The sequence below is a fragment of the Saccharomyces paradoxus genome, chromosome XIV (assembly GCF_002079055.1).
Source record: "Saccharomyces paradoxus chromosome XIV, complete sequence".
In the NCBI taxonomy this organism is placed as follows: Eukaryota; Fungi; Ascomycota; class Saccharomycetes; order Saccharomycetales; family Saccharomycetaceae; genus Saccharomyces; species Saccharomyces paradoxus.
The window spans coordinates 324711-351032 of NC_047500.1; the positions used below are offsets into that span (position 1 = coordinate 324711).

At 38.8% G+C, this 26322-nt stretch overlaps 18 protein-coding genes across 18 annotated transcripts; 10 read left to right on the plus strand and 8 right to left on the minus strand.

Moving 5' to 3' along the window:
• Positions 1-108: 108 nt before the first annotated feature.
• Positions 109-3441, minus strand: RIA1 (GTPase RIA1; the record flags this gene model as incomplete). The annotated part of the gene is made up of 1 exon (XM_033912894.1): positions 109-3441. The coding sequence occupies one exon, from the start codon at positions 3439-3441 to the stop codon at positions 109-111; it is 3333 nt and encodes a 1110-aa protein (XP_033768785.1).
• Positions 3442-3698: 257 nt separating this feature from the next.
• SPAR_N01550 (uncharacterized protein) lies at positions 3699-3917 on the plus strand (the record flags this gene model as incomplete). Its single annotated transcript, XM_033912895.1, has 1 exon — positions 3699-3917. One exon carries the CDS (start codon positions 3699-3701, stop codon positions 3915-3917), a length of 219 nt encoding a protein of 72 aa, XP_033768786.1.
• A 787-nt stretch (positions 3918-4704) lies between these two features.
• Positions 4705-5531, plus strand: RPL42A (60S ribosomal protein eL42; the record flags this gene model as incomplete). Its single annotated transcript, XM_033912896.1, has 2 exons — positions 4705-4708; positions 5215-5531. 2 exons carry the CDS (start codon positions 4705-4707, stop codon positions 5529-5531), a joined length of 321 nt encoding a protein of 106 aa, XP_033768787.1.
• Positions 5532-5967: 436 nt separating this feature from the next.
• CBK1 (serine/threonine protein kinase CBK1) lies at positions 5968-8235 on the plus strand (the record flags this gene model as incomplete). The annotated part of the gene is made up of 1 exon (XM_033912897.1): positions 5968-8235. The coding sequence occupies one exon, from the start codon at positions 5968-5970 to the stop codon at positions 8233-8235; it is 2268 nt and encodes a 755-aa protein (XP_033768788.1).
• Positions 8236-9969: 1734 nt separating this feature from the next.
• YGP1 (Ygp1p) lies at positions 9970-11034 on the plus strand (the record flags this gene model as incomplete). Its single annotated transcript, XM_033912898.1, has 1 exon — positions 9970-11034. One exon carries the CDS (start codon positions 9970-9972, stop codon positions 11032-11034), a length of 1065 nt encoding a protein of 354 aa, XP_033768789.1.
• An 841-nt stretch (positions 11035-11875) lies between these two features.
• On the minus strand, positions 11876-12745 carry ASI2 (Asi2p; the record flags this gene model as incomplete). The annotated part of the gene is made up of 1 exon (XM_033912899.1): positions 11876-12745. The coding sequence occupies one exon, from the start codon at positions 12743-12745 to the stop codon at positions 11876-11878; it is 870 nt and encodes a 289-aa protein (XP_033768790.1).
• Positions 12746-13018: 273 nt separating this feature from the next.
• PGA1 (Pga1p) lies at positions 13019-13615 on the plus strand (the record flags this gene model as incomplete). The annotated part of the gene is made up of 1 exon (XM_033912900.1): positions 13019-13615. One exon carries the CDS (start codon positions 13019-13021, stop codon positions 13613-13615), a length of 597 nt encoding a protein of 198 aa, XP_033768791.1.
• Positions 13616-13755: 140 nt separating this feature from the next.
• Positions 13756-14262, plus strand: IGO1 (phosphatase regulator; the record flags this gene model as incomplete). Its single annotated transcript, XM_033912901.1, has 1 exon — positions 13756-14262. The coding sequence occupies one exon, from the start codon at positions 13756-13758 to the stop codon at positions 14260-14262; it is 507 nt and encodes a 168-aa protein (XP_033768792.1).
• Positions 14263-14473: 211 nt separating this feature from the next.
• On the minus strand, positions 14474-15373 carry NSG2 (Nsg2p; the record flags this gene model as incomplete). The annotated part of the gene is made up of 1 exon (XM_033912902.1): positions 14474-15373. The coding sequence occupies one exon, from the start codon at positions 15371-15373 to the stop codon at positions 14474-14476; it is 900 nt and encodes a 299-aa protein (XP_033768793.1).
• A 545-nt stretch (positions 15374-15918) lies between these two features.
• CUZ1 (Cuz1p) lies at positions 15919-16743 on the plus strand (the record flags this gene model as incomplete). The annotated part of the gene is made up of 1 exon (XM_033912903.1): positions 15919-16743. The coding sequence occupies one exon, from the start codon at positions 15919-15921 to the stop codon at positions 16741-16743; it is 825 nt and encodes a 274-aa protein (XP_033768794.1).
• Positions 16744-17037: 294 nt separating this feature from the next.
• On the minus strand, positions 17038-18729 carry YCK2 (serine/threonine protein kinase YCK2; the record flags this gene model as incomplete). Its single annotated transcript, XM_033912904.1, has 1 exon — positions 17038-18729. The coding sequence occupies one exon, from the start codon at positions 18727-18729 to the stop codon at positions 17038-17040; it is 1692 nt and encodes a 563-aa protein (XP_033768795.1).
• Positions 18730-19118: 389 nt separating this feature from the next.
• GIM3 (tubulin-binding prefolding complex subunit GIM3) lies at positions 19119-19508 on the minus strand (the record flags this gene model as incomplete). Its single annotated transcript, XM_033912905.1, has 1 exon — positions 19119-19508. The coding sequence occupies one exon, from the start codon at positions 19506-19508 to the stop codon at positions 19119-19121; it is 390 nt and encodes a 129-aa protein (XP_033768796.1).
• Positions 19509-19765: 257 nt separating this feature from the next.
• INN1 (Inn1p) lies at positions 19766-20998 on the plus strand (the record flags this gene model as incomplete). The annotated part of the gene is made up of 1 exon (XM_033912906.1): positions 19766-20998. The coding sequence occupies one exon, from the start codon at positions 19766-19768 to the stop codon at positions 20996-20998; it is 1233 nt and encodes a 410-aa protein (XP_033768797.1).
• Positions 20999-21223: 225 nt separating this feature from the next.
• On the minus strand, positions 21224-21979 carry RPC31 (DNA-directed RNA polymerase III subunit C31; the record flags this gene model as incomplete). The annotated part of the gene is made up of 1 exon (XM_033912907.1): positions 21224-21979. The coding sequence occupies one exon, from the start codon at positions 21977-21979 to the stop codon at positions 21224-21226; it is 756 nt and encodes a 251-aa protein (XP_033768798.1).
• Positions 21980-22906: 927 nt separating this feature from the next.
• Positions 22907-23296, minus strand: PGA2 (Pga2p; the record flags this gene model as incomplete). The annotated part of the gene is made up of 1 exon (XM_033912908.1): positions 22907-23296. One exon carries the CDS (start codon positions 23294-23296, stop codon positions 22907-22909), a length of 390 nt encoding a protein of 129 aa, XP_033768799.1.
• Positions 23297-23447: 151 nt separating this feature from the next.
• Positions 23448-24212, minus strand: ALF1 (Alf1p; the record flags this gene model as incomplete). The annotated part of the gene is made up of 1 exon (XM_033912909.1): positions 23448-24212. One exon carries the CDS (start codon positions 24210-24212, stop codon positions 23448-23450), a length of 765 nt encoding a protein of 254 aa, XP_033768800.1.
• Positions 24213-24479: 267 nt separating this feature from the next.
• Positions 24480-24925, plus strand: LSM7 (Sm-like protein LSM7; the record flags this gene model as incomplete). The annotated part of the gene is made up of 2 exons (XM_033912910.1): positions 24480-24500; positions 24596-24925. The coding sequence occupies 2 exons, from the start codon at positions 24480-24482 to the stop codon at positions 24923-24925; spliced, it is 351 nt and encodes a 116-aa protein (XP_033768801.1).
• Positions 24926-25285: 360 nt separating this feature from the next.
• Positions 25286-25588, plus strand: SPAR_N01710 (uncharacterized protein; the record flags this gene model as incomplete). Its single annotated transcript, XM_033912911.1, has 1 exon — positions 25286-25588. The coding sequence occupies one exon, from the start codon at positions 25286-25288 to the stop codon at positions 25586-25588; it is 303 nt and encodes a 100-aa protein (XP_033768802.1).
• Positions 25589-26322: the final 734 nt, after the last annotated feature.

The following is a 26322-nucleotide window of genomic DNA, read 5'->3' on the forward strand; positions in this document are numbered from 1 at the left end:
TATATATATATATATAGATATATATGTCTATATATACGTATATAAATTATCGACTAGCGGGAAACTAGTCATATTAGTTTATGATTGCTAAGAAACCATGAGAAGAGCTTAATTCTTTTTCAAGGTACGTTGTTTTTCAGCATTTTCAACAACTTTTTCTTCAATGAATAGACCTTTTCTTCTTCTGATGGCATTCATATGCTTACGAGCAATGTTCTCTCTATCTGCCGTATCACCTAGTTCCTCCAATTCCTCTTCAGTGGTTGGGACCCAAAATGGATCTAAATCGATGCATTCGAATCCAGAAAACACCAATTGAGGTTGTGCTGCACCAGATGTTCTTTTACGAATATCCTCACTTAAACCAAATGCTTCCACGACAGGCACGTGTGCCTCAATTTGAAAGAATGGTGTACCTTCTTTCATTTCTTCGGATATGATTTTACCATGTCTCTGAAGAATGACGGCATACACTTTTCCCAGCACATCGACAGAGGTCTGAATATCACATGAGTAGATAGCCCACATAATTCTTGGAGACCAGTCTAGGAAGGCTTCATGTATGGCATCCCTTGTAGAAGTTATCAACCTACCTGATAAGTCCACAATATGTTGTTGATAATGCGGATCCTCAATAGATTCAATTTCATTCTGTGACATTTTATGCACGCTCTCAACAATAACACACATTCCCTGAACAGGCTCATTTGCTAGAGGTCCTTCGCTGACAGCCAGTTGGAAGCCGTTTTTAACGGAATCTGAATATTCGAAGGCTGCTGGAGTACCTTCAAACAAGCTTCCAAGAAGATTATTTTCCGACAGCAGAATGTTACACCCAACTCTACTTGGCCCAAAACCTGCTAACTTTAATTCAAACCCGCTTAATAGCTCTTTACTCTTTTCGTCCTGATTTATGGCCTCTTCAAAAGCAACCAGGAATGATTTTTTGTCCAAAAGAGAATTTCCAGTTGTTTCTATAATGGGGTCCATATTTGAAGTGGACGTCCTCAAAATGTTTTTAATGCTATTTTGATGTTGGGATAAAAAGCCCGTAACCTTACCATTTAATGGTACTGCTCTAAATATAATCTTATACTGACTCAATAGTAGTTCATGAACACCCCTTCCTAGCTGTGAATTTTGTGCTGGGTTCATATCTGAGACTGATAAAAACGTTTCTCTATATGGAATAGCTGGTTCAGAATGCGTAATTTCAATTCCCGCAAATCTCTCTGTTAAATCTTTCAGACACCTTTCTAAATGTAATTCACCTGCCGTACACAAAATGTGTTCACCAGTATTTTCGACGTAAGTGTGCACGCAAGGATCTGCTTGATCCAACAACTTTAATCCTCGTACCAACTTGTTCATTTCCACAGGATTGGCTGGTTCTACAGCAACACGGACGATTGGAGTGAAGTTGAAGTTAACGCCGGCTAGGTTGACACCTTGAACGCCCTTTTCTATCAAAGTACCACTCTTTAAGACTTTACCTGCTAAACCACGAATACCGACAATATTTCCTGATGGACAAACGTCTAAAGGAACCAGCTCCTTACCCATAAACAAATATAAATGTGTAATAAGTGCGGTTTCGATATGTTCCTCCGGATGTTTTGGATCGTACTTTGGACCCAATACCGAAATTTCCTGACCAACTCTTAATGTTCCACTGTATATTCTTGCGAACGCTACCAAGCATTCTTCCTTTTCGTCAAAAATATCATCTGCTTCGTCGTTCATATCCTCTGACGTTTGCTGAATGTTGTTCAAAAAAGGATCTTCTTCCTCGTATTCAAACATGGAACTTAGGGGGTCATTTGGATCTATGTCGGTTGGTGCAAAATCTAAGCCGAAGCTATCTTGAGTATCTGCATCATCATCTTCCTCATACTCAAATCCTAAATCCAAGGCTGGAGAAGGCTCCGAAACAACACAGAAAACATCATTATTTGTTGAGGGTTTTGGCTTTGCCTGCTCTCCAACTTCTGGGGTCATAACAGTATCCTTTGCCCTTTTGTACAAGTCAGATGTATTTTTGGAATTATCATTCAAATCCATCATTGCCATATTTTCTACGATACCAGCATGTTTTGCAGCATTAAGTGCCTCCTCACGTGCCCTTCTACTTCTTTCCATCAGCTCATCCGAAGATGCTAACCTCTTAGATTCAACAGGTAATTCTTCCCTAGGAATTGAAAGCATCTTAGATATGTATGCACTGACTGGTCCTTCTCTATCACATGTCTTCATTGCCTTCAAAAGTTTCGGATCCATGGCTACCATGTCCGCTTCAGAGACTAAAATGGTATCCAAACGATCAGTTTGTGATTCCAAAGGTGAAGGTAATTTTTCGATAACCGTTAGCAAGACTGCTGTGCTGACGGGTAGCCATTGACCCATGATAGTTCTCAGCAATTGCTTATCGTCCTTCGACCTTAGGTCACGTGGAAGAAGCTTGATATTCAATGTTTTTGCTATTCTTTCGACCATTTCAGAATCTCTTGACATAATTATGTTTTGATAAATTTTCCATATATTCTCGAGAATTAGTGACGTAAAAAGAGGCTTCAGGGACCTTCCCTTAAGGCCTTTATTGTTAATGATTTTCTTTGTTTTTGGATCCATATAGAAATCACCCCACAAAACTTTCTGTAGGTTTTCCCTTTTAGCACCTAATTTCTGTTCGTAAAACTTCGCCAATTGACCGATGTTGAAACCCCAACCATCAATAGCGGAGGCAAAAATAACATTGTTATCAGTAGGATTAAAGTATATACCTGAATCATCCTTTTCAATGTATTCTGCGTTTTCGTTCTTTTCTAATTGCTCCCTCCAGAATAAATCATCCAATTGTCTCTCATTTGCGAAAAAGGACCCGATAACTGAGTTGACTTGTTCAATGACTTTCGACAAATGAATATAAGCTTCTTGAGGAGTAAGTTGTAGCTCTGTTACTAATCTATCAATCTTATTCAATACTAGGATGGGTTTCAGCTTCTCGGTCCAACATTGTCTCAATACGGTGATTGTTTGCGAGCATACCCCTTCTACGACATCAACCAGTACAACAGCCCCATCACATAATCTTGAAGCCGCACTAACTTCACTTGAAAAGTCAATGTGACCTGGGGAATCAATTAAGTTTACCAGATGCTCGCTTACAAGAGGCTCATCAGAACCTTCCTGTTTGTGCAATACCCTAAAATATAAAGAAATAGCCGATGATTCCATTGTGATACCACGTAGTTGTTCGTCAGGCCTGGCATCTAAAAATCGAATCTTACCAGCCAGTCTCTGTGATATAATACCATTCGAAGCCAAAAGAGAATCTGAAAGAGAAGTTTTACCGTGATCAACATGGGCAACAATGCAGATATTTCTTATACAGGAAGGATCATTTTGTAGACGTTTGTAAGTCTCTGATTCCACTCTAGGCATGTTTGCTTATTGTGGTTAGAAAAATACTTCGGTTTGGTTATTTGGTAACCTATATGGACAGTCTCGACAATGTAGCAAGATTGTATTTCGGGTGCATCTACCTATCAATCTTCTTGACTCTTAAATTTCCATTTTTCAAAATTTGTTTTCTCGTAGGAAAAAGAAAAAGGAAGCGATGAGCTGAAAATTCCACTTCTCATTACATTAACTTGTCAGCCTACCGAAACAAATATACAAACGAAGGCGCTATTGAAAACATGTCTGAAAAGCCTGACTCCCAAGGTTTTTGCCCAGATTGTAATGAAAAACTTCAAAAGTGTTTAATACAGCAAAATTATGCCATTATAATATGTCCCAGCTTAACCTGTGGCTACCCATTCAACCAAAGAGAAGTCCTCGAGAATCTAACCTACGTGGACGATAATGACGTCTTGAAAGTTGCGAAGAAAAGATTATCAACACGAAGCAAACCATAAAGCAGATGCACTGATGCAGTTCATTATCCGACCATCCAACAGCCTCTAATAACGCCATAGCAATGCCAAATATGAGCTATAACAATATAGAGAACAATATACGAGATAGTAGAAGTAAAGTAAAAAGACACCATACCATTAAAAGTTTCAAAGAGTACATATTGAATATCTAGTTCCCACGAATCATCTACTTCTTAAATGGTAGGACATAAAACAGTGCATACAAGGAGTACTAAAATTAAGTAATAATTCATCTTAGTCTAGCTTTGTGAATAAACGTTGAAACTTGCTATTTATTCATCACCAATATATACTAATGTATTTTGCAAACGCAAAAACAGTAATGTCAAATAGTAATTGTGTAGCAGACGTATCGGGATTCATAACAATTTTCTATGGAATGCTGTCCTAAATTTGTAAAAGTTACATCCTTACATCAAAATGCAAGACCCAGACATTTGATATCAATTAACTTTTTTTTCGACGCATTGTTTCCTTTGCGGGTAGCAACACATACATTCCACCCAGTGCTAGGATTAATCCTGCCAAGAACTTTGTCTGGTGCCAACGGGGAAAGGCCAGGCAGGTCACAGTGGCTAGTCCACTGCGCAACCGGGTTCAGAGGCATTAGCGTAACCTTCCATTTTGCCAGCGGAAGGCAGTTCGATCTACCCTCGAAAGGCTAATACATGAGCATGAGGGAGATAGATAATAGTACCCAATGTGTGGTCTAAATACATCTTGAACTGTAACCTCTGGAAGAAGAAAACAACAATTATCAGTAAAAATGGGTATGTTATAGCCATAAATCGGATCCTGGATGAAATCAGAACAAATGAGAATAGCTAAGTTGATTTTTTATCGTTGATGAAGTTGCGTGACTATCATGAGTTCATAAACAGAGACACCTAGCAACAGTATAATCTGCCTCCAGAAGGTGTGTATGCACGAAAACTAAATAACACGGAAGTAAAGTTCAGCAGTCAACGAAAGAAGCCAAAATATGCATCAACAGTTGAATATCGAAAAAATGGCATGATGGATCCTTTCTGTTTTTTCCTGACGATGTGTTCCGCAATAGCACCACTCAGTACGGCAGTCTATCTTTTAAAGCCGGAAAACAGTTCCATTTCTTTCGTTTGTAGATTATGCAATAATATTGTTGGAGGAAGGAAACGTGGAGGAATGGGTAGAATAATGTCATTTTTGTTCAATATGCTAGAATTTGCTCACTGGTTTTCTAAAAACAAGCTTTTTACTAACATGAGTACGATACTCATCTATTTTTTCTATTTAGTTAACGTTCCAAAGACCAGAAAGACCTACTGTAAGGGTAAGACCTGTCGTAAGCACACTCAACACAAGGTTACTCAATACAAAGCTGGTAAGGCTTCCTTGTTTGCTCAAGGTAAGAGACGTTATGACCGTAAACAATCCGGTTTCGGTGGTCAAACTAAGCCTGTTTTCCACAAGAAAGCCAAGACTACCAAGAAGGTTGTTTTGAGATTGGAATGTGTCAAATGTAAGACCAGAGCCCAATTGACCTTGAAGAGATGTAAGCACTTCGAATTGGGTGGTGAAAAGAAGCAAAAGGGTCAAGCTCTGCAATTCTGAATCTCTTTATGGGTTTCGTTTTTGTATTTTCTTTGCTTTAAAATCTGATATAATTACATATTATTACAATATAAAACTTTACGATAATTCCTGCACCTAATGAATGATGCGATGTACGACCCAAGCACTCTTGGACACGTACCACCGGGTAACTAGCATTCTCACTCGACGAAAATGGCCAGTTTCAAGAAAAGCAGTTGCACTGTAATTTGATCTGCAGTCCAGCGACTATTTCTGATACTGAAAGAGCATTTTCCGTTTGGTTAGTTAAGAAGGATACATTTCTATATTACACGAACAAGGACTCAAATATTGCTTCATTATCGGCCAACACTGATATTGCCACATAGATATCCTATTTTTGAAACGTAAGCGTGAATTTCAGTATAGGTACACGTCTGCGCTGATCCTTCCATAATCCTTTGCAGCCTTCGCAATGTATAATAATAGCAGTAATCACCATGAAGGAGCACCTACTTCGGGGCAAGGCTATTATATGTCTCAACAGCAAGATCAACAGCACCAACAACAACAATACGCCAACGAAATGAATCCGTACCAGCAAATTCCTAGACCGCCTGCTGCAGGATTCAGTAGCAACTACATGAAAGAGCAAGGCTCTCATCAATCATTACAGGATCATTTACAACGTGAAACTGGTAATATTGGCAGCGGTTTTACAGACATTCCAGCCCTAAATTACCCTGCGACCCCACCGTCACATAATAACTACACAGCTCCAAATCAGATGATCAACACACCACCACCATCAATGGGCGGCCTTTATAGGCATAATAATAACTCCCAGAGCATGGTTCAAAATGGTAATGGGAGTGGAAATACTCAACTACCCCAATTATCACCGGGCCAATATTCTATAGAATCAGAGTACAATCAAAATCTAAATGGCAGTTCTTCCAGTAGTCCGTTCCACCAACCGCAGACCGTACGGAGCAATGGATCATATTCAAGCGGGTTAAGAAGCGTGAAAAGCTTCCAAAGGTTACAACAAGAACAGGAAAATGTTCAATTTCAGCAACAATTTCCTCAGGCACAACAGCAGAATTCCCGGCAACAACAGCAACAACAGCAACAACTTCAATTTCAGCAGCAGCAGCAGCAGCAGCAGCAACAACAACACATGCAAATACAAAAACAACAGCAGCAACAACAGCAATCGCAATCGCCAGTTCAAAGTGGCTTCAATAACGGTACCATATCGAATTATATGTACTTTGAAAGACGACCAGATCTGTTGACCAAAGGGACACAAGATAAAGCAGCAGCTGTAAAGTTAAAAATTGAAAACTTTTACCAATCGTCTGTTAAGTACGCCATTGAAAGAAATGAAAGAAGGGTGGAGTTAGAAACAGAACTAACTTCTCATAATTGGTCAGAAGAAAGAAAATCTAGGCAATTGAGCTCTCTGGGTAAGAAAGAATCACAATTTTTGAGATTACGTAGAACAAGATTGTCGTTAGAGGATTTCCATACCGTGAAAGTTATCGGCAAAGGGGCATTTGGTGAAGTGAGACTAGTTCAAAAGAAAGACACCGGGAAAATATATGCAATGAAAACTTTATTAAAATCCGAGATGTACAAAAAGGACCAATTGGCACACGTTAAGGCTGAAAGGGATGTTCTGGCTGGAAGTGATTCCCCATGGGTGGTTTCACTATATTACTCTTTCCAAGATGCTCAATATTTATATCTAATCATGGAATTTTTACCTGGTGGGGATTTAATGACTATGTTGATTAGATGGCAATTATTCACAGAGGATGTGACTAGATTTTACATGGCAGAGTGTATTTTAGCCATCGAGACTATTCATAAATTAGGATTCATTCACAGAGATATCAAACCGGATAACATTTTGATCGATATTAGAGGTCATATAAAATTATCTGACTTCGGGTTATCTACGGGGTTTCACAAGACTCACGACTCGAACTACTATAAAAAACTTTTACAACAGGATGAGGCTACCAATGGTATTCCCAAGCCAGGTACTTACAACGCAAACACAACCGATACTGCAAATAAAAGGCAAACGATGGTAGTGGATTCTATTAGTCTAACAATGTCAAACAGGCAACAAATACAGACATGGAGAAAATCACGTCGTTTAATGGCATATTCTACCGTGGGTACACCGGATTATATTGCTCCTGAAATATTTTTATACCAAGGTTACGGCCAAGAATGTGATTGGTGGTCACTCGGTGCGATTATGTATGAATGTCTGATTGGTTGGCCTCCATTCTGTTCTGAAACTCCACAGGAAACGTACAGAAAAATCATGAATTTTGAACAAACTCTACAATTTCCTGACGATATCCATATTTCATACGAGGCTGAAGATCTAATCCGTCGATTACTAACACATGCAGATCAAAGACTCGGTAGACATGGTGGTGCAGATGAGATAAAAAATCATCCATTTTTTCGCGGTGTTGATTGGAACACAATCAGACAAGTAGAAGCGCCATATATACCAAAGCTGAGCTCCATCACCGATACTAGGTTCTTCCCAACCGACGAGTTAGAGAATGTACCGGATTCCCCAGCTATGGCGCAAGCTGCCAAACAAAGAGAACAAATGACAAAACAAGGTGGAAGTGCGCCAATCAAGGAAGATTTACCATTTATTGGCTACACTTACTCCAGGTTTGACTATTTGACAAGAAAGAATGCGTTGTAAGGACGCGCTGAAGTGGCAGGACATCCCTTTTTACTATCGAGTATTTATTTATAAATATAGAACGCATATTATGAATAAAGAAATGCTCCTTCTTCGGAAAAAACTAACCAGAACAGACGCCAGCTTGATTATATCTCTTCACGAGGTGTCTAAATGACCACATTTTCTAAGAAGATGTGCTTAGTAACTAAAGGCAGATCACAGCTGCCCTTAATCCATACATCCACGCACAATAGCACAATTTCGGTAATGGCTGGTTTTTTTTATCTTGAAAAATCAAAAAAATGGCTGATATAGTTGAAAAAGGTAACAGAGATGGCAGATCAGGAGACGATTCGCAAAGTAGATATATATATATATCAACGATGGAAAAAAATAAGAAATAACTTCCACACGTGTAAGAGTATGTAATTTTGTTATAAACACGTCGTAAAGGAGAAAAGATCGTGCTGCATCACGCGCTTTCTCTCGGCTTTTCGAGGTATATATTATAAGATGATCTAGTTTTACAATACTGAATAGAACTCAAAGGAGACAAAGTGAGAGATTCGACAACCGCTCGTCGTAAAAACTTACACTTTTCAAGTTCATCCATCGTCGCCAGAAATCACTTTAGGAGCGAATAAAAGATCTCCATAAACAGGTATTGCCAGAAATAAAATCGTCCGCGATAGGTCAATCATGATGGATTAATGTCACACATACATCCTCAAGCGTGTAATTTCTCAAGCAGGGCGAGCACGAGATGTCTGACGAAATCCTTAATCATCTTTGCTTGGCCTTTCCCTTCACTCCCTTTCGAAGGCAGTTTGGAGGGGGAAAAGAAAAAAAAGAAAAATAGGAAAATTTTGATGATCGCCCCATTTCAATTCCCTATTGGGTAATGTGGCGGCGAAGGCTAAACATTCGGTATCATTGATTCAATCTTTTCGCAATATTCGAATTCTCGGATCGGGTATCCCTAATTGGGGATCTCTCTCCCAGACAAAGGGGCCTTAATGGGAGATTTGAGACACATGAGAGCTTTTTTTTTCCACTACTAAGATTTTCGGCTTACCCGTAGAATGTCGGCCATTTCGTTGGTTTATTTTGTGATTTTTTTGTGATTTTTTTGTGACTTTTTTATTGCGAAGTTTTCTCGTCATCCGCGGAAGATCCGGCGGGCGAAAAAGTCTCTCACTTTTACCCAATCGGGGCATGTTATGTGGACATGTTATGTGTCCAAGAGACACATGAGCCCAAAAAGGGTACTCTGTCTAAATTGTTTTCCCTTTACGAATCGAAACTTCTCGAAGAAGGGGCCGAAAATTAGCGCAGGAGCTAACCAAAGTTTATCCTTTTCCCAATAGAGAGGTTCGGGAGCTAAAAAGGGATATGCTCGTACTGTACTGCATCTTTAAGCTCCGAAGAACCACAGTAGGGAGTGAATCTGGCTTCTCGATGCTACAGTTCAACATCGATGCTTTGAAGAAAGAAAGCGCCCATTATATCTCTTTTACCCTATTAGTAATAATTAGGAAAAAGGGAGAAAAAAGTACCTCATTGAAAAGCCATCCTCTTTTAAATATAAAAAGCTCGATAGAGGCTAACTATTGCTTGAGGTTGTGCTGTTTTCTCCTGGGCTTTACTTCTTATTGAAATTCTCTCTTATTTCTTTCTTGCTTGTAAAGGAATCAGCTAAAAACATCTACTGGATTAACCATCAGTTGAATAATACAGTAACAGTAATAGAAAATGAAGTTCCAAGTTGTTTTATCTACTCTTTTGGCATGCTCATCTGCCGTCGTTGCAAGCCCAATCGAAAACCTATTCAAATACAGGGCCGTTAAGGCAACTCATAGCAAAGTTAGCAACTCTACTTTGCCAACCTGGAATGGTTCTAACACTAGCAATGTTACTTATGCTAATGGAACAAACAGTACTACTAACAGTACTACTTCCGAAAGCAGCCAGCTACAAATTATTGTAACAGGTGGTCAAGTGCCAATCACCAACAGTTCTTTGACTCACACAAACTACACCAGATTATACAACAGCTCCTCTGCCTTGAACATTACTGAATTGTACAATGTTGCCCGTGTTGTTAACGAAACAATTCAAGAAAAGTCGTCCTCTGGTGCCATTGTTGTTACCAATGCCAAGTCTTTGGAAGCCGTCTCTTTCTTCTTCTCTATTATTTTCGACACTGAAAAGCCCATTGTTGTCACTGAAGATTCCGCTTATGCTATTCCAGTTGCTAATGATAAGAATGCCGCCAAGCGTGGTGTCTTGTCCGTTACTTCTGACAAATTAGTATACTCCGGTGTTTTCACTCCACCTACTGCTTGTTCTTACGGCGCTGGTTTGCCTGTTGCTATCGTCGATGACCAAGACGAAGTTAAATGGTTCTTCGATGCTTCCAAGCCAACCTTAATCTCCTCCAGCTCTGTCATCAGAAAGGAATACAGTAACTTCACTACTCCTTATGGTCTGTTAGAAAATGGTGTACCAATTGTTCCAATTGTCTACGACGGTGGTTACTCGTCCAGTTTGATTGACTCTTTGAGTTCTGCTGTTCAAGGTTTGGTTGTTGTCTCTTCTGGTTCTACCAACTCAACCTCGTCTAGTATTGAAAGCACTGAAATTCCAGTTGTATACGCTCAAGCCAATACTCCATTAAACTTTATTGACAACAAAGACGTTCCAAAGAGCGCTGTGGGTGCCGGCTATTTGTCCCCAATTAAGGCCCAAATCTTGTTGTCCATTGCTGCTGTTAATGGTGTCACCTCCAAGTCTGCTTTGGAAAGCATTTTCCCATGAACCGATAGACACTAAATCTAGCGAACAATAATTTTTTTTTACCGATCATCATAACCATTATTTTACAAAATTTTCACGCAACAGCTTTTATTTTCGTTCGTAATAGAAACCATACTTTCCATTCAACCAGTATGATTGTTTTATAAACCTTATTATTGTTATTTAAGACATACCCCAAGTAATTAATTAATTAATTAATAAAAGAATCATTTGAATTCTTCAACGTATTTTCTGTTTTGTTACTTTGTTATGATTTTGACTACACTTGGATCCCTTCCCAGATATGATACACCGCTGATGTGGGAAACAACAAAAGTTATAGAAAATTGCTCACCTTCAAATTTTGAGGGCTTAGTGTTCACTACCTGCAGGCGCCAAGGCCCGCATATCAATAGGAATACGGAGAAATGATGTCCGTATAATTCATATACATGCTTACTACATATGGGATATTTCATTCCATTCGTTAACTTGTGTCTGGAAGAAATCTTCTGATCTTTTAACCTCTTATGACATCCATATGTTAAATTAAAAGCACAAAACGACAGTGGCTGTAAAAGGCTTATTTTCAAACCATTAAGCAATAAGGGTAAATAAATATTATAATCGATGCGTATAGTGGGCGCTCTTTCTCGATAGTTTATAATAACTTCATTATCAAAGAGACGTCCATAGCGGCCATAACGGTTGTCAGTGTCACGGTATGGGAAGCTTGCAGCTTGCTATTGCGTAGAAGTGTTGCTTGAAAAAATTTCTTCTGACGCAAAGTGTCTCATACAGTGATATATGAAAAATACCCCACAGGAACGAGTGTACAAAAATCGTAATCGTTTTGTCATTATTAGAATACACCTGGTCCTGCCATCCTTTGGCTAACCAACATTCTATGGACACCTTTATATCTTCTGACGACAGTAAATAATAGACACAATATGAAGAAAAATCCAGCAGTAACCATGTAAATGGTACCACTCACACCATAGGCTAAATATATCAGAATGGTGGAGATTTTGACGAATAGCTCGATAACTTTAGAAAAAATTAATCTTAACCAATTTAGATGGGGTTCATTGCCATCTCTATTTTTCATAATATGTTGTATTATTGGTGAGGAGTAAAATACAATGATGTTATGAAACTTACCCAGCAATCCTAATTTACCAGTATCCTTATATGCAATTAGTGTCGTGCCACCAGATCCAAATATCTTGGCAAATTTCCAGTACCCCACGATTTCGACTATGAAATCATTCTCTGAAAATGTCATTGAATTGAAACCGCTCTTTAATATATTATACACGGAAAACGGGAATAATATTAGCCCAATAAAGTAATCTAGAATGAATAAATTTCTAAGAAACGTTCTAAGAGGGCTCTGCTGCCTTGCTATGAATGGAGAATCGGCCGTATTGGCGTTGGTGGCCCTTCTAGTATCTACATTGATTCCAACATTTCCGTCTGTGCTTGCATCCGTGTTAGTCGCTCTATTTGGATTTGAAGTAGAGCTCATGTTCCTCCTAAGGGAATTAAATATTCCATCAATTGCTTGCTGTACATCCTGTTGTAGTTCTTGTTGAGATTGTTCAGTTACAGGTGAAGGCTCTCTACTGGCCCTAGTTTCCGATTCTTCTAGAAATCTCTGATAGAGATAATCATCATTGTCGTCTCTTTCTGTCCCATAGCTGCGGCGGTGGTGTTGGTGCCTGCTCATTTTTCCTCACTAGATTTGTGTTGATGGACGCCGTTAGATTTGTATCATATCTCTTCAATCAGTTTTGGAAATAAACCCTATTTGAAGGTGGAGAGAGCTTTCTCCCTCCCACTATTGCTAAAAAGGATCACGGATGACGAAAACCAATATTTAATGAAAAAAAAATGGGAAGTTTACACGAGTATGAAGATCAACTGCTTAGCAATATTGTTAATGCTTTGATCTTCGTACATACTAAATCCACACAAGTTCGTTGAATTTCTAGAAGAGAGGATGGCCCGATCCCAGGATGTCCACTGGTTTGTCGCGTTTATTATATTTTGCACTGGATTTGTATGCGCTAATACAGAATCAATCTTATATAAGGTTCCTCACAATTTTCCGCTCAGCAAATCAGGAGACGGTAGCATCTCTACAAAAGATGTTAATTTAATACCTTCCATATCACTATCGGGTGAAGCAATGAGTCAGACAACAATCAGGGCCAATACTACTGATTTGCAGCTGCATAACACTACGTATATTGAATTAACGGGCTTGCAGCGAGACGAAACATACCAGATTAAAGTATGCTGGTCAGCAATACATCCAATCTCCGTTGGTGATCTCCAAACTGTCACAATACCGCGTTTCACTGAATTTCAGGGAACTAGATCCGATTATGCGAGAATACTAATGACTTTCCAGGTGTTATCCGACTCATATCCCAGTGAGCACGCCATGGTTCCAATACAAGTTTCATTAATCACTACTCGGCTAGGCATCCCCGTGGATATTTATCCAACATTGGTCCTTATGGTGTTATTAGTAGCTGTACTAGTCGTTACCCGGTCAGCGCACGTATTGAACGATATTTTGCTGAAATTTTAGCATGGCGGCCTGAGCCCCCTTTAGTTTGCATGGCTTGGCCTCATCACAAATAGAAAAGTGCAATTAACCATCAACTTCTTCTTAATCGAAGTAGATTTTTATTGGAAAAAAAAAAGAACCTGGATTTCCAACTTGCCATTATGTCGAATGAAAATTTATCTCCCAATAGTAGTAACCCCGATCTTAGTAAATTGCATAACGATGAGGGTGGAGCTATTGATACGAGCAAATTCTCGCCCAACGAAATGAAATTATACAAAATGTATGGAAAGTTGCCATCAAAAAAAGATATTTTTAAACATACCATGCAGAAAAGAAAATATTTCGACAGCGGTGATTACGCTTTACAGAAAGCAGGTATTCAGAATAATGATCCAATAAATTATGGGAAAAACAACCTACCATTGACAAACCCTAGCAAATTACGAGAAGATATAATAAGAAGAAGGATAAGCACTTGTCCGTCGACTGCGTCAACCGCTGGAGTAGTAGACAATGCGACGTTGATACAAAAGGAGGGAAGTATATCGAGTGGACCACCATCATCTAATAACGGCGCCATTGGAGGTAGTAGTACGAGTTCAACACCAGTCGGTAACCATAGCTCTTCGTCTTCTAGTTTATATACTGAATCACCCATTAGATAAATAGGCAATCTGCACTTTCGTATAATTTTTTTCACAGAAAGAGAAGGGTCTTCTACATTTTAACGATTAATATGTGTTTCTCAAACATCAAAAGGTTAAAGCAATATAACTGTGTATAAATTTATGTAATTATATGTAAACGAGATAAGTTATTGCCAATGTTTCTTCTTCTACTTCTAACTAATAATATTTACTCGTCAGGATTTCGAATTTAATGAGAATATAGATATCTTCCTAGTTTGCCGAACATTAGAGAACCAAGGAAATAAAAATCCATGAAATATAAAAATTGGGAACCGTCAATAATATCTTTATAGCAAGAGATACAACAACCCGCCCCAATGCAGATACAGCTCATCAGCATGGATATTGAGCCGTCAAAAAACAGCCACAATATGACATTCAAAAGCCCCCATGCTCCTGCAGCCTGCAAAGAGGAGTTCCACTGTATTTTTCTGATCCCAAATGTGACTCCCAACATGGCGTTAATACTTCTAATAACAGAGGTCAAGCTATCATGGTGTGCAGAACTCTTGACAACCTCCGTTTGGAAAATATTATCCAGGATTGGTATAACAGAACCAAATAACACCCCTTCAACAGCATAACCTAACCAGTTGGGCAAAACACCATTGGATAGCCAGTTACAAAGTTTGACACCCAGGAGAAGAGGTCTAGATGCAAAATCTGGGTGTAAGAGATGATTATCGTGCAAGTTTCTGGACAGTTCATGATATGCGAAACCACTCAATGACAAAATTAAAACGGCTTGCAAATAATGAAGGACATTTTGGCGAGTTTGCCTGGTCCTTGATGGAAAGTTTTCGTGAATGGATGAAGCTGATAATATCCTTTCCAAGTTATTCGACGAAATTGTGTTCCTTGGCAGCGAGCTGCCAACCTTATCGCCCAAGTAAAAAGTTGAATCAATGGTTTGATCTCTACTATATTTGCCAGAATCTATAGATACAGACCGTTTCAATTCTTCATAAATTTCGTTATCTTCTGATCTCACTACGTCGTCATCATATAGTGAATATAGCTGCGGTTTAGTCAGAGAGCAGATCGATTCGGTGCTCCTTTTTGGATCCGGTTCTCTTCTATTGGCCATTCTGTATGCTGTTTTCTTTGAGGAATACTTTGTCGTTTATCTTCGCGTTTGTCTTCTATTGGATCCTTCGACTCTGAGTTCTTCCCAAACTTTTTCTTAACCTTTTGCACGCCTACTACTATGCCCTTTATTGCAAATAAAATAGGTACCACAATAAGCCCTATCATTAATATCGAGCTGTCAATTAGTAAGTAAGGAAAGTAGTGTGTCGAAATATGATAATTTCCTTGCTTTCATCTTTTAAATGCCTAGTTAATTTCGTATCTACCCTTTACTTCATGCCGATAAAAAGAAAAGTTCCCCGCTCGTGGCCAGCGACGTTCGTATATGCATAAAACCGCCTCACCCTCCTTTCGGTGGCAAAAGCAGGTTCTACAAATAAGTATAAAGGTGTAACAAGAGCAGCGTAAGCAAGGGTACGAGCTGGGATGAGACTGTGACAACAGCGAGCTATAGGCGTACGTTGGAGTATACCTCTACTACAAAAGTTTGTAGTTTTGATATAAAAGAATAAACTATCTACTATTTTTTTGCTATATTAAAGAATGTCGGCGGCTATTGAAAAAGAAACTGGAATGTTGGATGTGGGGAAGCACTGTGCGTATTGTAGGCAACTAGACTTCCTACCCTTCCATTGTTCGTTTTGCAACGAAGATTTCTGCTCGAACCATAGACTTAAGGAAGATCACCACTGTAGGTGGTTACTGGAACAAGAAAAAGCCCTTAAATCCCAGAAGAGTCATAGCAAAAGTCAGAATGGCTCAAGTTCAAACAATGAAGCATATTTCAAGAGTTTGTTACCTGAAAGGGGTAATGTTAGAGTCCAAAGAGCGAGTGAAAAAAGAGAACCTTTAAGGGATTCTAATACTGCCAAAGTGGGTTCTACTTTGAACTCAAAGACGTTAGATAAGATATTTAGGTTTTTCCAAAAGAATGAGAAAAAAAATAGCAATAAAACATCAAAAAAGAACTTCAGTTCCTCTTCAAATAAGATCATTCAATTGGCTAATCTCAAAAAAATTGCTAAAGGTGACTCCAAGATTCCCATACAAAACAGGGTTTATATTTGGTGCTACTTAGTGGATGGTGACGAGAAGGATACTGGCAAGGAAGATGCGAGAATGCCGATATTTATCAACAAAATGTGGCCTGTTGGCAGGGCCATGGACTATTTGTCTATCCAACTAAACGCGAAATCCAGTACAGTAACTAATTCAAGTTTTGGTGAGAAATTTCAACTTTGCAAATTGAGAGAGGGTAAACCGGTTTCATTTTATAATATTGGAGCTTCCTCAAGGGTTACCAATGAGATCAGAGATCTTGATACTTTGTACTTGGTGCATGGTAATGCCAACGAAAATTCTAATTAAGAAGGACACTACACAAAAAAATAAACAATCGCGCGGAACACTAAGCATATATACTATATAAAAAGAAGACAAAAAAATTAATAACCCATTAAAGATACATAATCAATAAAAAACAATACTATAAAGTACGTAAAGTACGCAATATTTTTTTAAGAATGGACATTTTTGTCCTTACTTTTTAAATAAAAACATAAAAAAATATCAAATGTACATCAAAATCATAATAATAGAATAAAGCGTGAAGACAACGAACGGTAACAGGAAATATTAGAGAAAGAACCCCTCCTCCTTGTTCTAACAACATCCTAGCTTGCTGAAAAATCCCTTCGATGATTTATTACTATTCCTATCTTGCGTTGCGTTTTTAGCGTTTTGTTCGCCGTTGGTTGTTGGTTGCGCATTGTATGCATACTTATTAGTTTGACCATTAGCATTTGTATCGGTAAACTGTTTAGATTTCTGTTGCAATTGTTTTTGTTGTTGCTGGGCATACTTTTGTTGAGTTTGTTGCTGATATGCTTCATATGAAGTTGGATCGAGCTTAGATGCTTCTCTTTCTTCGTCATAATGTGAATCACCTTGTTGTAATTGATAACGATTGGCCTGTTGTTGAGCCTGAGCTTGTTGCAATTGCTGTTGTTGCTGCACTTTTGCTTGTGCTTGCGCTTGAGCCTGAGCCTGAGCCTGAGCCTGAGCCTGAGCCTGAGCCTGAGCCTGAGCCTGCTGCTGCTGCTGCTGCTGTTGTTGTTGTTGATTATAGTGATGGTGATGATCGGGTGATGAATATTGATGGTTTTTACTTCTATGCCTTTTTGATTTTTCATTTGGTGGATTTGGGTGACCGTAACCATGTAAGTTCGGCTTTTTGTTTATCGATAAATCCCAACCACGGCCACCATTCAGTTTCATCCAATCATATTGACCATCTGCTGTTTCTCCTAAATCGTCCAACACTGATAAAAGTAACATACGGTAGCCCTCATAATCAGGAGTTTCCTCAAAGGATAAATTTCTGACAATTTCCAAGTACCTGCCAAATTGAATTGGTAGGCCCTGAGCTAAATCGTAAACGTTTGTCAGTCTTTTCTTTTCGCCGATTTTCTCGTATTTTTGCTTGTTATTTGGCGCTTTCAAACCTTGCCATGGTAACTGGCCCCTCAAGAAATAAAAGAAAACGTGACCCATAGCTTCCATATCGTCTCTTCTAGATTGTTCTCTACCCAAATGAGTATTTATCGACATGTATCTTGCTGTACCACTTAATGATTTCTTTTCCCTGTACGGAATATGTTGTTTAGTTTTTGGATCACGATATTGTTTGGCCATACCAAAATCGATTAGATGAACTTTGTTAGCATCTGGTTGACCAGGTCTCCCAATCAGAAAATTATCAGGTTTAATGTCACGGTAAATCAAATCATGTGCGTGTAGATCTTCAATTAAAGTTATCATTTGTACTGCGACTTGTACTACAGTTTTCACCGAAAATCTTCTTCCACACCAATCGAACAAATCCTCTAAAGAAGGCCCCAGAAGATCAATAACCAATATGTTATGTAGTCCTTCTTGACCAAAGTAATATGCTTGTGGTATACCAGGAGTTCCCGCTAAAATTTTGTAGGTCCGATATTCGTCCTTTAGCTGTGGGGCTTCAGTTTTTCTCGGTTCAAATTTGATAGCGACTGGTAATCCATTAATCATGTTTGTACCCTCGAAAAGCACCCCAAATGAACCTTCACCGATCTTCTTACCTATCTTATAGTGCAGTCCAACTATAGTGGAATCGTCGCGTGATTGGGAACCCGAATGAGAGGCAGAGCTGTTGCCAGTATTGTGGTTTAGGTTGGAGCTGACATGTAAAGAAGGAGGTAAAGTACCATTGACCAATCTAACATTGCTACGATTAGGCATTTGTGAGTTCATTGTGTTATTATTGACAGCTAAACCTGAATTCGTTGCTGTCAGAGGACTTTGCACTTGAGACATTGTTGGAGAAAACTTTTGCTTGGCTTCTATGTTACGTTTAGTAGAAACAACAAATCTTGTCTATCAAAATGGAGAAAAAAACTTTTTAATATGATCTGCACAGAAACACGACCACAACCACGTTCTTGAATCTCGAAAGAAAAAAAAATGTCAAACGAAAGAAGTAATTCCGTAAAGAAACTCTTTTTTCCTGTTTGAAAAAAAAAGGTACTTAGGAATATATGCGGATTACAAAGGTATACAAAAAAAACTCTATCTCATACACAATAACTTAAACTTCCTTTATTATCATGTTCTTTACTTTTCTTTATTTCCCTCCTGAAAAAAATTAAAAAATTTTCATTACTCATTTTGTGGAGACACCCACAGCCCACACTTTAAGGAATGTCCTAACGTTCAAGGTTGATATTATCACCAAATTTAGCATATAGGGCCGCCTTCAGAGCATCAAGACGGGAATCAATGTCTCTTTGTTTGTCCTCCAAAGTCTGTATTTTGTTGTCGAGACGTTCTGCGTCTTCTTCCAGCTGTGCGGTAACTTTGCTCTGCTTCATGAATATGAAGAGGTCGCCCACCTTGTATTGCACGGGCTCATCTTCGCCAATCAATTCGATCTCTAGGGAAACATCATCAAGGTACTCCTTCTCTTCCCTCTGTAACGTCAATTCCTGCGCAATAGCGTCCTTACGCATGATCAACTTCGAGAACTCGTTGATCTTCTGTTGGTCTTCAAACGTTACCTGAGTGTTGTTCCTCTGTCCCTGCGGTAACAATTCCATAGTGATCTTCTCCTAGTTTATTGGCGTTTTGTATTCTGATGGCTGTCGCAAACCACACAAAGCGTAATGTCCTCTAAATAATCATCATCTTCTAAAATTGCATGAAAAGCCGCCTCTGCTGGTCATGTATGACGGCCGAGCGCTCCTCTTAGTATGATTTAGATGAAAACATATAAAGGTATGTCAATGATACGAAGAAGTTCGGAGATCTTAAGATTCACAATTGGAATTGGGTTAACTCGTTGAGTCATTGTCGAATGTCCGAAGAAGTATGGAATGGAAACCAAGGAATCCTGTCCGTATATGTGAGCAAAGCCAGAGACTTGCCTAATTTGAATAAGCTGGACAAGCAAAATGTGATGCTTAGGTTACGAATAGCTCATATGACAAGAGCCAGCAACACTCTACATCGAGCTGGTCAAAACCCCGTCTTCCATTATTTAGAAAAATTTGACATTACCCCCGAGATAAAGCCCTTAATGTACGTTGAGGTTTATTGCGATAGAAGGAAAAAATCTCCGCTGCCAATTGGGAGGTGTGAAATAGACCTGTTAAATGCTATTAGAGCAGACCCGAAAGAGGGCTATTGTACCTGGTACGAACTTAAAAGAAGTGGGGATGAATTTGCTGGCACAATATTCATTGAGTTGACTTTCACTCCCAAAGTACCTCATTTAAACAGAGATGATCTTAACAAAGAAATGGACAGGTTGGATTCATCTATGGCCATGAGGCCGATACCACCATTACCAACAGAGTCAGAGTATGACTATGTTCATGGCTCCACAATGAGACAAGTTACTCCCCAATGTGCTAGCACAAGTAGTGAGAATAAACCTGAGGAAAAATCTTACAGCAATGCCAATATATTTTCCATGTCATCTAAGTCAGATACAGCGGTGTCAGGCAATGGTAGCGACCCAATCGTTTTACCTCCAACTTTTGCAGCTTCCATGGGCACAACTTCTACATTAGAAACTAATGATACTGCTATATCAAACACTTCTGACACCAAATTTCATTTCGCAAATCTAAGAAAACTAAAAGAGAAGATAAATATATTCAAGAATCCTGATAGTTCAATAAACAATTGTCAAAATGAGTCTAATAAGGTGGACATCGAAGCACTTCAAAAGGCCATTGGTGTAACTTCCTTGTCTTACGACGACGACGACGACGACGACGAAGATGCACACAAAGCGTTCTATTCCTCCAGCCATAGAGTTTCCCACAACTATAATCAACCACCTTTACCACCTATACCGACCAGAGATGACATGTCTAATTATTCGCATTCACACAATAGGCCTTTGGTAGGGAGAGATAGGACGTCACGCCTAAGTTTTTCTTCCTCTAGCCCAAATCCTCATTCATCAGCCTTGAACTCTCCAAAACTTCCGCCGCTACCGACCACTTTGAATTCCAACTTTAGTTCGAGGAAAAATTCTGTTTCGCCCACAAGAAGAAGACCACCTCCAAGGCTCAGCTAATAACAAGAGGGAAGTGCTGTTATTGTAATACTAATATTTATATAGAATTAGGATTTTTAATCTTTACCAAGAGAATTTTTTTTTTAATTTTTTTTATTTTGATATGTATACATAAACTTGCTGCGTTCCTACCGCTGATTTAAACCAAAAGGTTAAAATGCTAATTCTACAAAATTTGCTTTGAAGGATATGCAAAAAAAATGACAAAAAGGTGTAAATTCTCAACTAAAAGGCGGCCTCTTCATTTGGATCTTCTTCATCACCGTAATCGTCATCATCACCATTATTGAAATACTTTTCGGCATTATAGTCATCATCATCTTCTTCGTCTTCATCTTCTTCAAAATCGTCGTCGGCTAAATCGTCATCGTCACCTTCGCCCGTCTTAGTTCCTTTTGTTGTCCCATCACCCGCCGATGCATCATCCACATCTTCCGCTAATTCCTTTAATTTTGCCAACATGGAAAGCCCAATGTTTTCATCTTGTAAACCTGTACCAGTAAAAACATCATCGGCATTATTAAACTTAGAAATTGCCAATAGTTTTCTCTTGTTAATCCCCATTACATTGTACAATTCATTAGGGAAGAGGTTCAAATTATAAGGATGGTCATCAATGGAGATACCTATTTTCCTTTTTTTTAAATATTTGTCGGAGTATCTTTCAATACCGTCATTGGTATTGTCTTCATCTAGGATTATGTTGGATTTGCGTTTACCGCTCTTGTTATTCTCCTGTTGGTCTATTATCAAGTTCATCGATCCGGTATAAAATGGACCATCTTTAACAGTTTTTGCAAAATTGATGAACTTTACCGCTAATGATCTTTCCTTATTTGTTATAGGGCCATTGATGGGTAATGGAATGGATGGAAATTCAGTAATATGGTTCTTGCCCACGTCTCCATAACCTAACCCGAAAGGCAGGTTGCTCATATAGTTGTTGCCACCACCTCTACCACCACCTCTATAAGAACTCATATTTGGTCGGTGTGTGTATGTTCGGTACTATCAAGTTATGATATGTTCCTGCCGTATTGTTTTCTATCGTTTGCTGCGATGAGGAAACTATTTTCTTCCTGTAAGATTTTTTCGTTTTTCAAGTTTCTCTCCATTTTTCATGTCGGGCGCATAAGAATTAAAATTACAGCGAGAAATGAATGAGGATATCAACTCTGATATATTATATTATGAGGAAAGGGAACATCGCCCATGTACTTTGAAATAAGAAATTGACTATAGTAATTTCAATTCATTGTGTTACAATCGGTAAGAAATTCCTCGTGAAATGGCGGCTATTATGTTAAGATCTTTTTTTATCGATCACCAGACTTTCTCTTCATAAGAGAAAAGAGGTTTTTTCATAGCTGCCAAACTATCTGGCACGATCGCCTCTACGACGTGATGTTTGCGTCAAAAGCCGCCCATTATTATCGAACAAGCCGTAGTGTTCGGATGACTAAGCCAACGAACCATCGCTGCGTCATACTATTCCACGTTACAGTATATCTTTTTAAACTCCGGGTTCCTCAGCCATTGAAGGAAATATTATCTTGTCATGTCTATATAACTTAGTTCTTACCCATATTCTTTTGTACTCCAGCCATTACTTCAGGACCTAATTGCTCGATATCATGTTTGAATTGAGAAATATATCATCCACGCGAAGTGAGAGTCACCGCACTCAGTGACCGCCTCAAACAAATAAAAATATCAGTAGTCCTGATGAAACTGCTGCAAACCTACAAGATTCAATTTGATATGCAAATGCAAGTTAATCAGACGTCGAGAATATGATACAAGTAGCAACATCGGCAATGGTTACATTATTTTATCAGAAACTATAAAAAACTAAAAACAAAATATTGTCAAAATGACAAAAAGGGAACCCATACATATACAGAAAGTCTATTCATCCAATAATTCCTCGATATCAGCATCACTATCTGGGTCTGTTCCTTGGTTTCTTTTCTTGGCCTCCTCCAAAGCGTTTTCAAACAGCTCCTGTTGTCTTTTAACTCTTCTTCTAGTTTTCTTACCCCAACCGAAAGAAGTTGTTTCTGCCGTTGCAGCATCATCTGGTCTGTCAATCAACTCTTTCGACCTTTTTTCCTCTTGGTCTCGTTTGTCCTTTTCTACTTGGGCAGCTAATTGCTTCTTCGCCAACTCTCTGGAGGCAATATTTCTTAAGAGCAGATAACCACCTACAATTATCACCAATCTTATAAAATGTTTGTAGTCATAGTTGATTAGTTTTGCCACCAAGGTCTCCATCCAAGTTTCCGCTACTTCAGACATCTTTCAATCGCTTGGCAGGTTTTTCTCTTCGTAACATCTTTTCTCCAAACAAACCGCCGAATGCACATATACATACAAGTACAAATAGTAATATGTTGACATCGGATGGAGATCACTAACTAAACCGCCACCGCGCTAATTCTGCACAAATTCAAATTTCATCATCGCTCTCTACGTCACCATTGACGTTTCCCTTCTCGGCGGATTCTTCGTTCTTGGGTTGGATTTCCACAGCACGCGGACGCACAAATGATCCATAACCCGGCGCTACAGGGCCAAACAGCGTTACCCCATTTATACGCCCGTCGTTTTTGCCCGCGGCCTCCGTGAACTCCACACCGCACCACGTGCCCGTCGCGCCCGACGGCAGCGGCCCCACGTACCGTAAAACCGCCTCACGAGGAGCACTGCCGTCCACCGTGATATGACAGTGGCGGCCGATAGCCGCCGCTAATTGCTCTCGGGCATATGCCTCGTCCTGCTTTGACTGCACAGCGCGCTGGCTCTGTCGTGCAGCATTAAACCTACCATAGCCGTGAGCCATCTTCCATCGTAATACGGACTGATCTCTTCGCAAATAATCCTCTTCACTAATTGTTTGCGTTGAGGGGATTCCCTCCGCTTGCATAGCCAGTTGGTTAGTGATCGATTGGGTATTAGAGTCTGTAACAACCACAATGAGCTCCTCCTTGCCTTTTAAGAAGTTGGCATCTTCATCTTCGTCCGAATAGGAGCCTCCTTTCTTAGTGCTGAAAATCTCCTTGTTGTCGTGTTGTCTTTTGACTACTATTTCCATATCTTTTGGTTCTACTCCGGTAATATGGTACAGACGATCCTTGAACTGATTTATTTTAAGTTCTTGTGGAAATTGCTTTTCCGTACGGACCAATTCACTTTCTATGACAACTCTTACCATCTTTCCGCGGTATGCTTTTCTTCTATCTTTTCATTTGAAGTCGTTGTCTTTGTTCTTGTCACTTGCTTTTTCAACTGCCGTTTCTCTACGAGCCGGAAAAAAGTACTCTTCTTTTCGAACGGAAAGGCGAAAAAAAGCTGGAGCTGAAAAACTGAAAACGGGAAACGACTATTAAGCACAAGCATGTATGTGTAGACTACTTCAGTAAAAGAGGAAGTTATTTGAGAGCGGCGCCTTCCTTGTTACACAAAACTTTAATCAAAAATCATGCATCAGCAACAACACTCCGTATGTTTTCCTTCCTATCTTCCTTCGTGGCAATAGCCTTCCCTTTTGAATTTTTTACTAACATTATACTAACCATGCTTCCTTTTTAAACAAAGAAATCAGAGAACAAACCACAACAGCAAAGGAAAAAATTCGAAGGCCCTAAAAGAGAAGCTATCTTGGATTTAGCTAAGTATAAAGACTCCAAAATACGCGTCAAACTAATGGGTGGTAAATTAGTTATAGGCGTCCTAAAAGGCTATGATCAATTGATGAATTTGGTCCTTGATGATACCGTAGAATACATGTCTAATCCTGATGATGAAAACAACACTGAACTGATCTCCAAAAACGCAAGAAAACTAGGTTTGACCGTCATAAGAGGTACTATTCTGGTCTCTTTAAGTTCCGCCGAAGGTTCTGATGTACTATATATGCAAAACTAGGTTTAATAAGATAATCTCATATAAACTCCCTTTCATACGTTTGAAAAAAAACCAAATCGTGGTATGGCATTTTCTTTACATATTCATAATACCTGACATATTATGCGCTACATAATTTTGTCCTCTATTTTTTTTTCACCGCGGTTTGAAGTCAAAGTCAGAGAATAAGGAAAAACGAAACCAAGCTAAGATCATTGTATAAGGGAAGCCGCTCGATATCTATCAATACTTTATTAACTTCCGAGCATTTTGGGTAATCAAAAAGATACAAGCGTACATATACACACACGGACACACACACATACACACACACTCACTAGAATCTTAACTATTTACAGATCTGTTTCTTTTTCACCCAGTATGAGCAATACTAAGCATACCACCTCTCATCATATAGAATTTAAAAGGATCATTAACCTTGCTCTTTTATTCATAATAATAGCGTTAATATCTCGGAACTCAGTATACTTTAAAACGGCACTCCAGGAATTAATCTCACGATTTTACAGAAACAATTCAGACTCTGTTGGTAATAATCGCGGACCAATATCTATTTTCTCGGAAAACTTGATAGACTTTGATGATGTTAACATGGTCGATAAGACGAGGCTATTAGTTTTTCTATTTTTCTGTTTCATCATTACTATACCGTTTATGGTATAAATGAGAAAAGTTTAAACTAATCGGTTTTCATCTGAAACAAATTTTAACGCTACTATAGCTACAACCGGCAACTGTTTAATTCATCGGTAGTTTCCTTTTCCGTTAAGTACATGCATATGAAGCCCAAAATTTTCAAGTTGAAAAGCATGTATTTACCCATTCGGGAAATTTACATGACACCGACGCAATAAGGAACGCCCAACAATCACACGAAAATGAAACATGCATGTCAGGCGGTAAAAGGGCAAAAAAATAAGCAACAGCCATTATGTTACCAGAGAGTTTTGTATATAAATATCAGGTAGGTAGCCATTTTATTTTACCATAGTTCTTCTTCTTTTTTCTTATCCATTCATTGTAATCAATAGAGACATCAAAGAACTATTCTCGCTACACAACAAGAAATATTAACCCTAATGCAACCGATTACCACCATTTCTACTCAAGCAACTCAAAAGGATAAATCCTCTGAGAAGAAAGATAATTATATAATCAAGGGCCTCTTCTGGGATCCCGCCTGTGTTATTGCCTGATGTCTCATAACACCTAAAAAGTCAAATTATCATTTTACCTTTCTTTTATTACATGTTGCTGGCAAACTAATTTATTCTATTTCTCCCCCTCATTAGCTCATTTCTTCATACTTTTATACATATATATCTGTAATTACTCTCTTTAAAAGACCAATTTTTTTTCATGTTTTTCTTTTCCTGGTTAGCTTTTTACCAAATAGC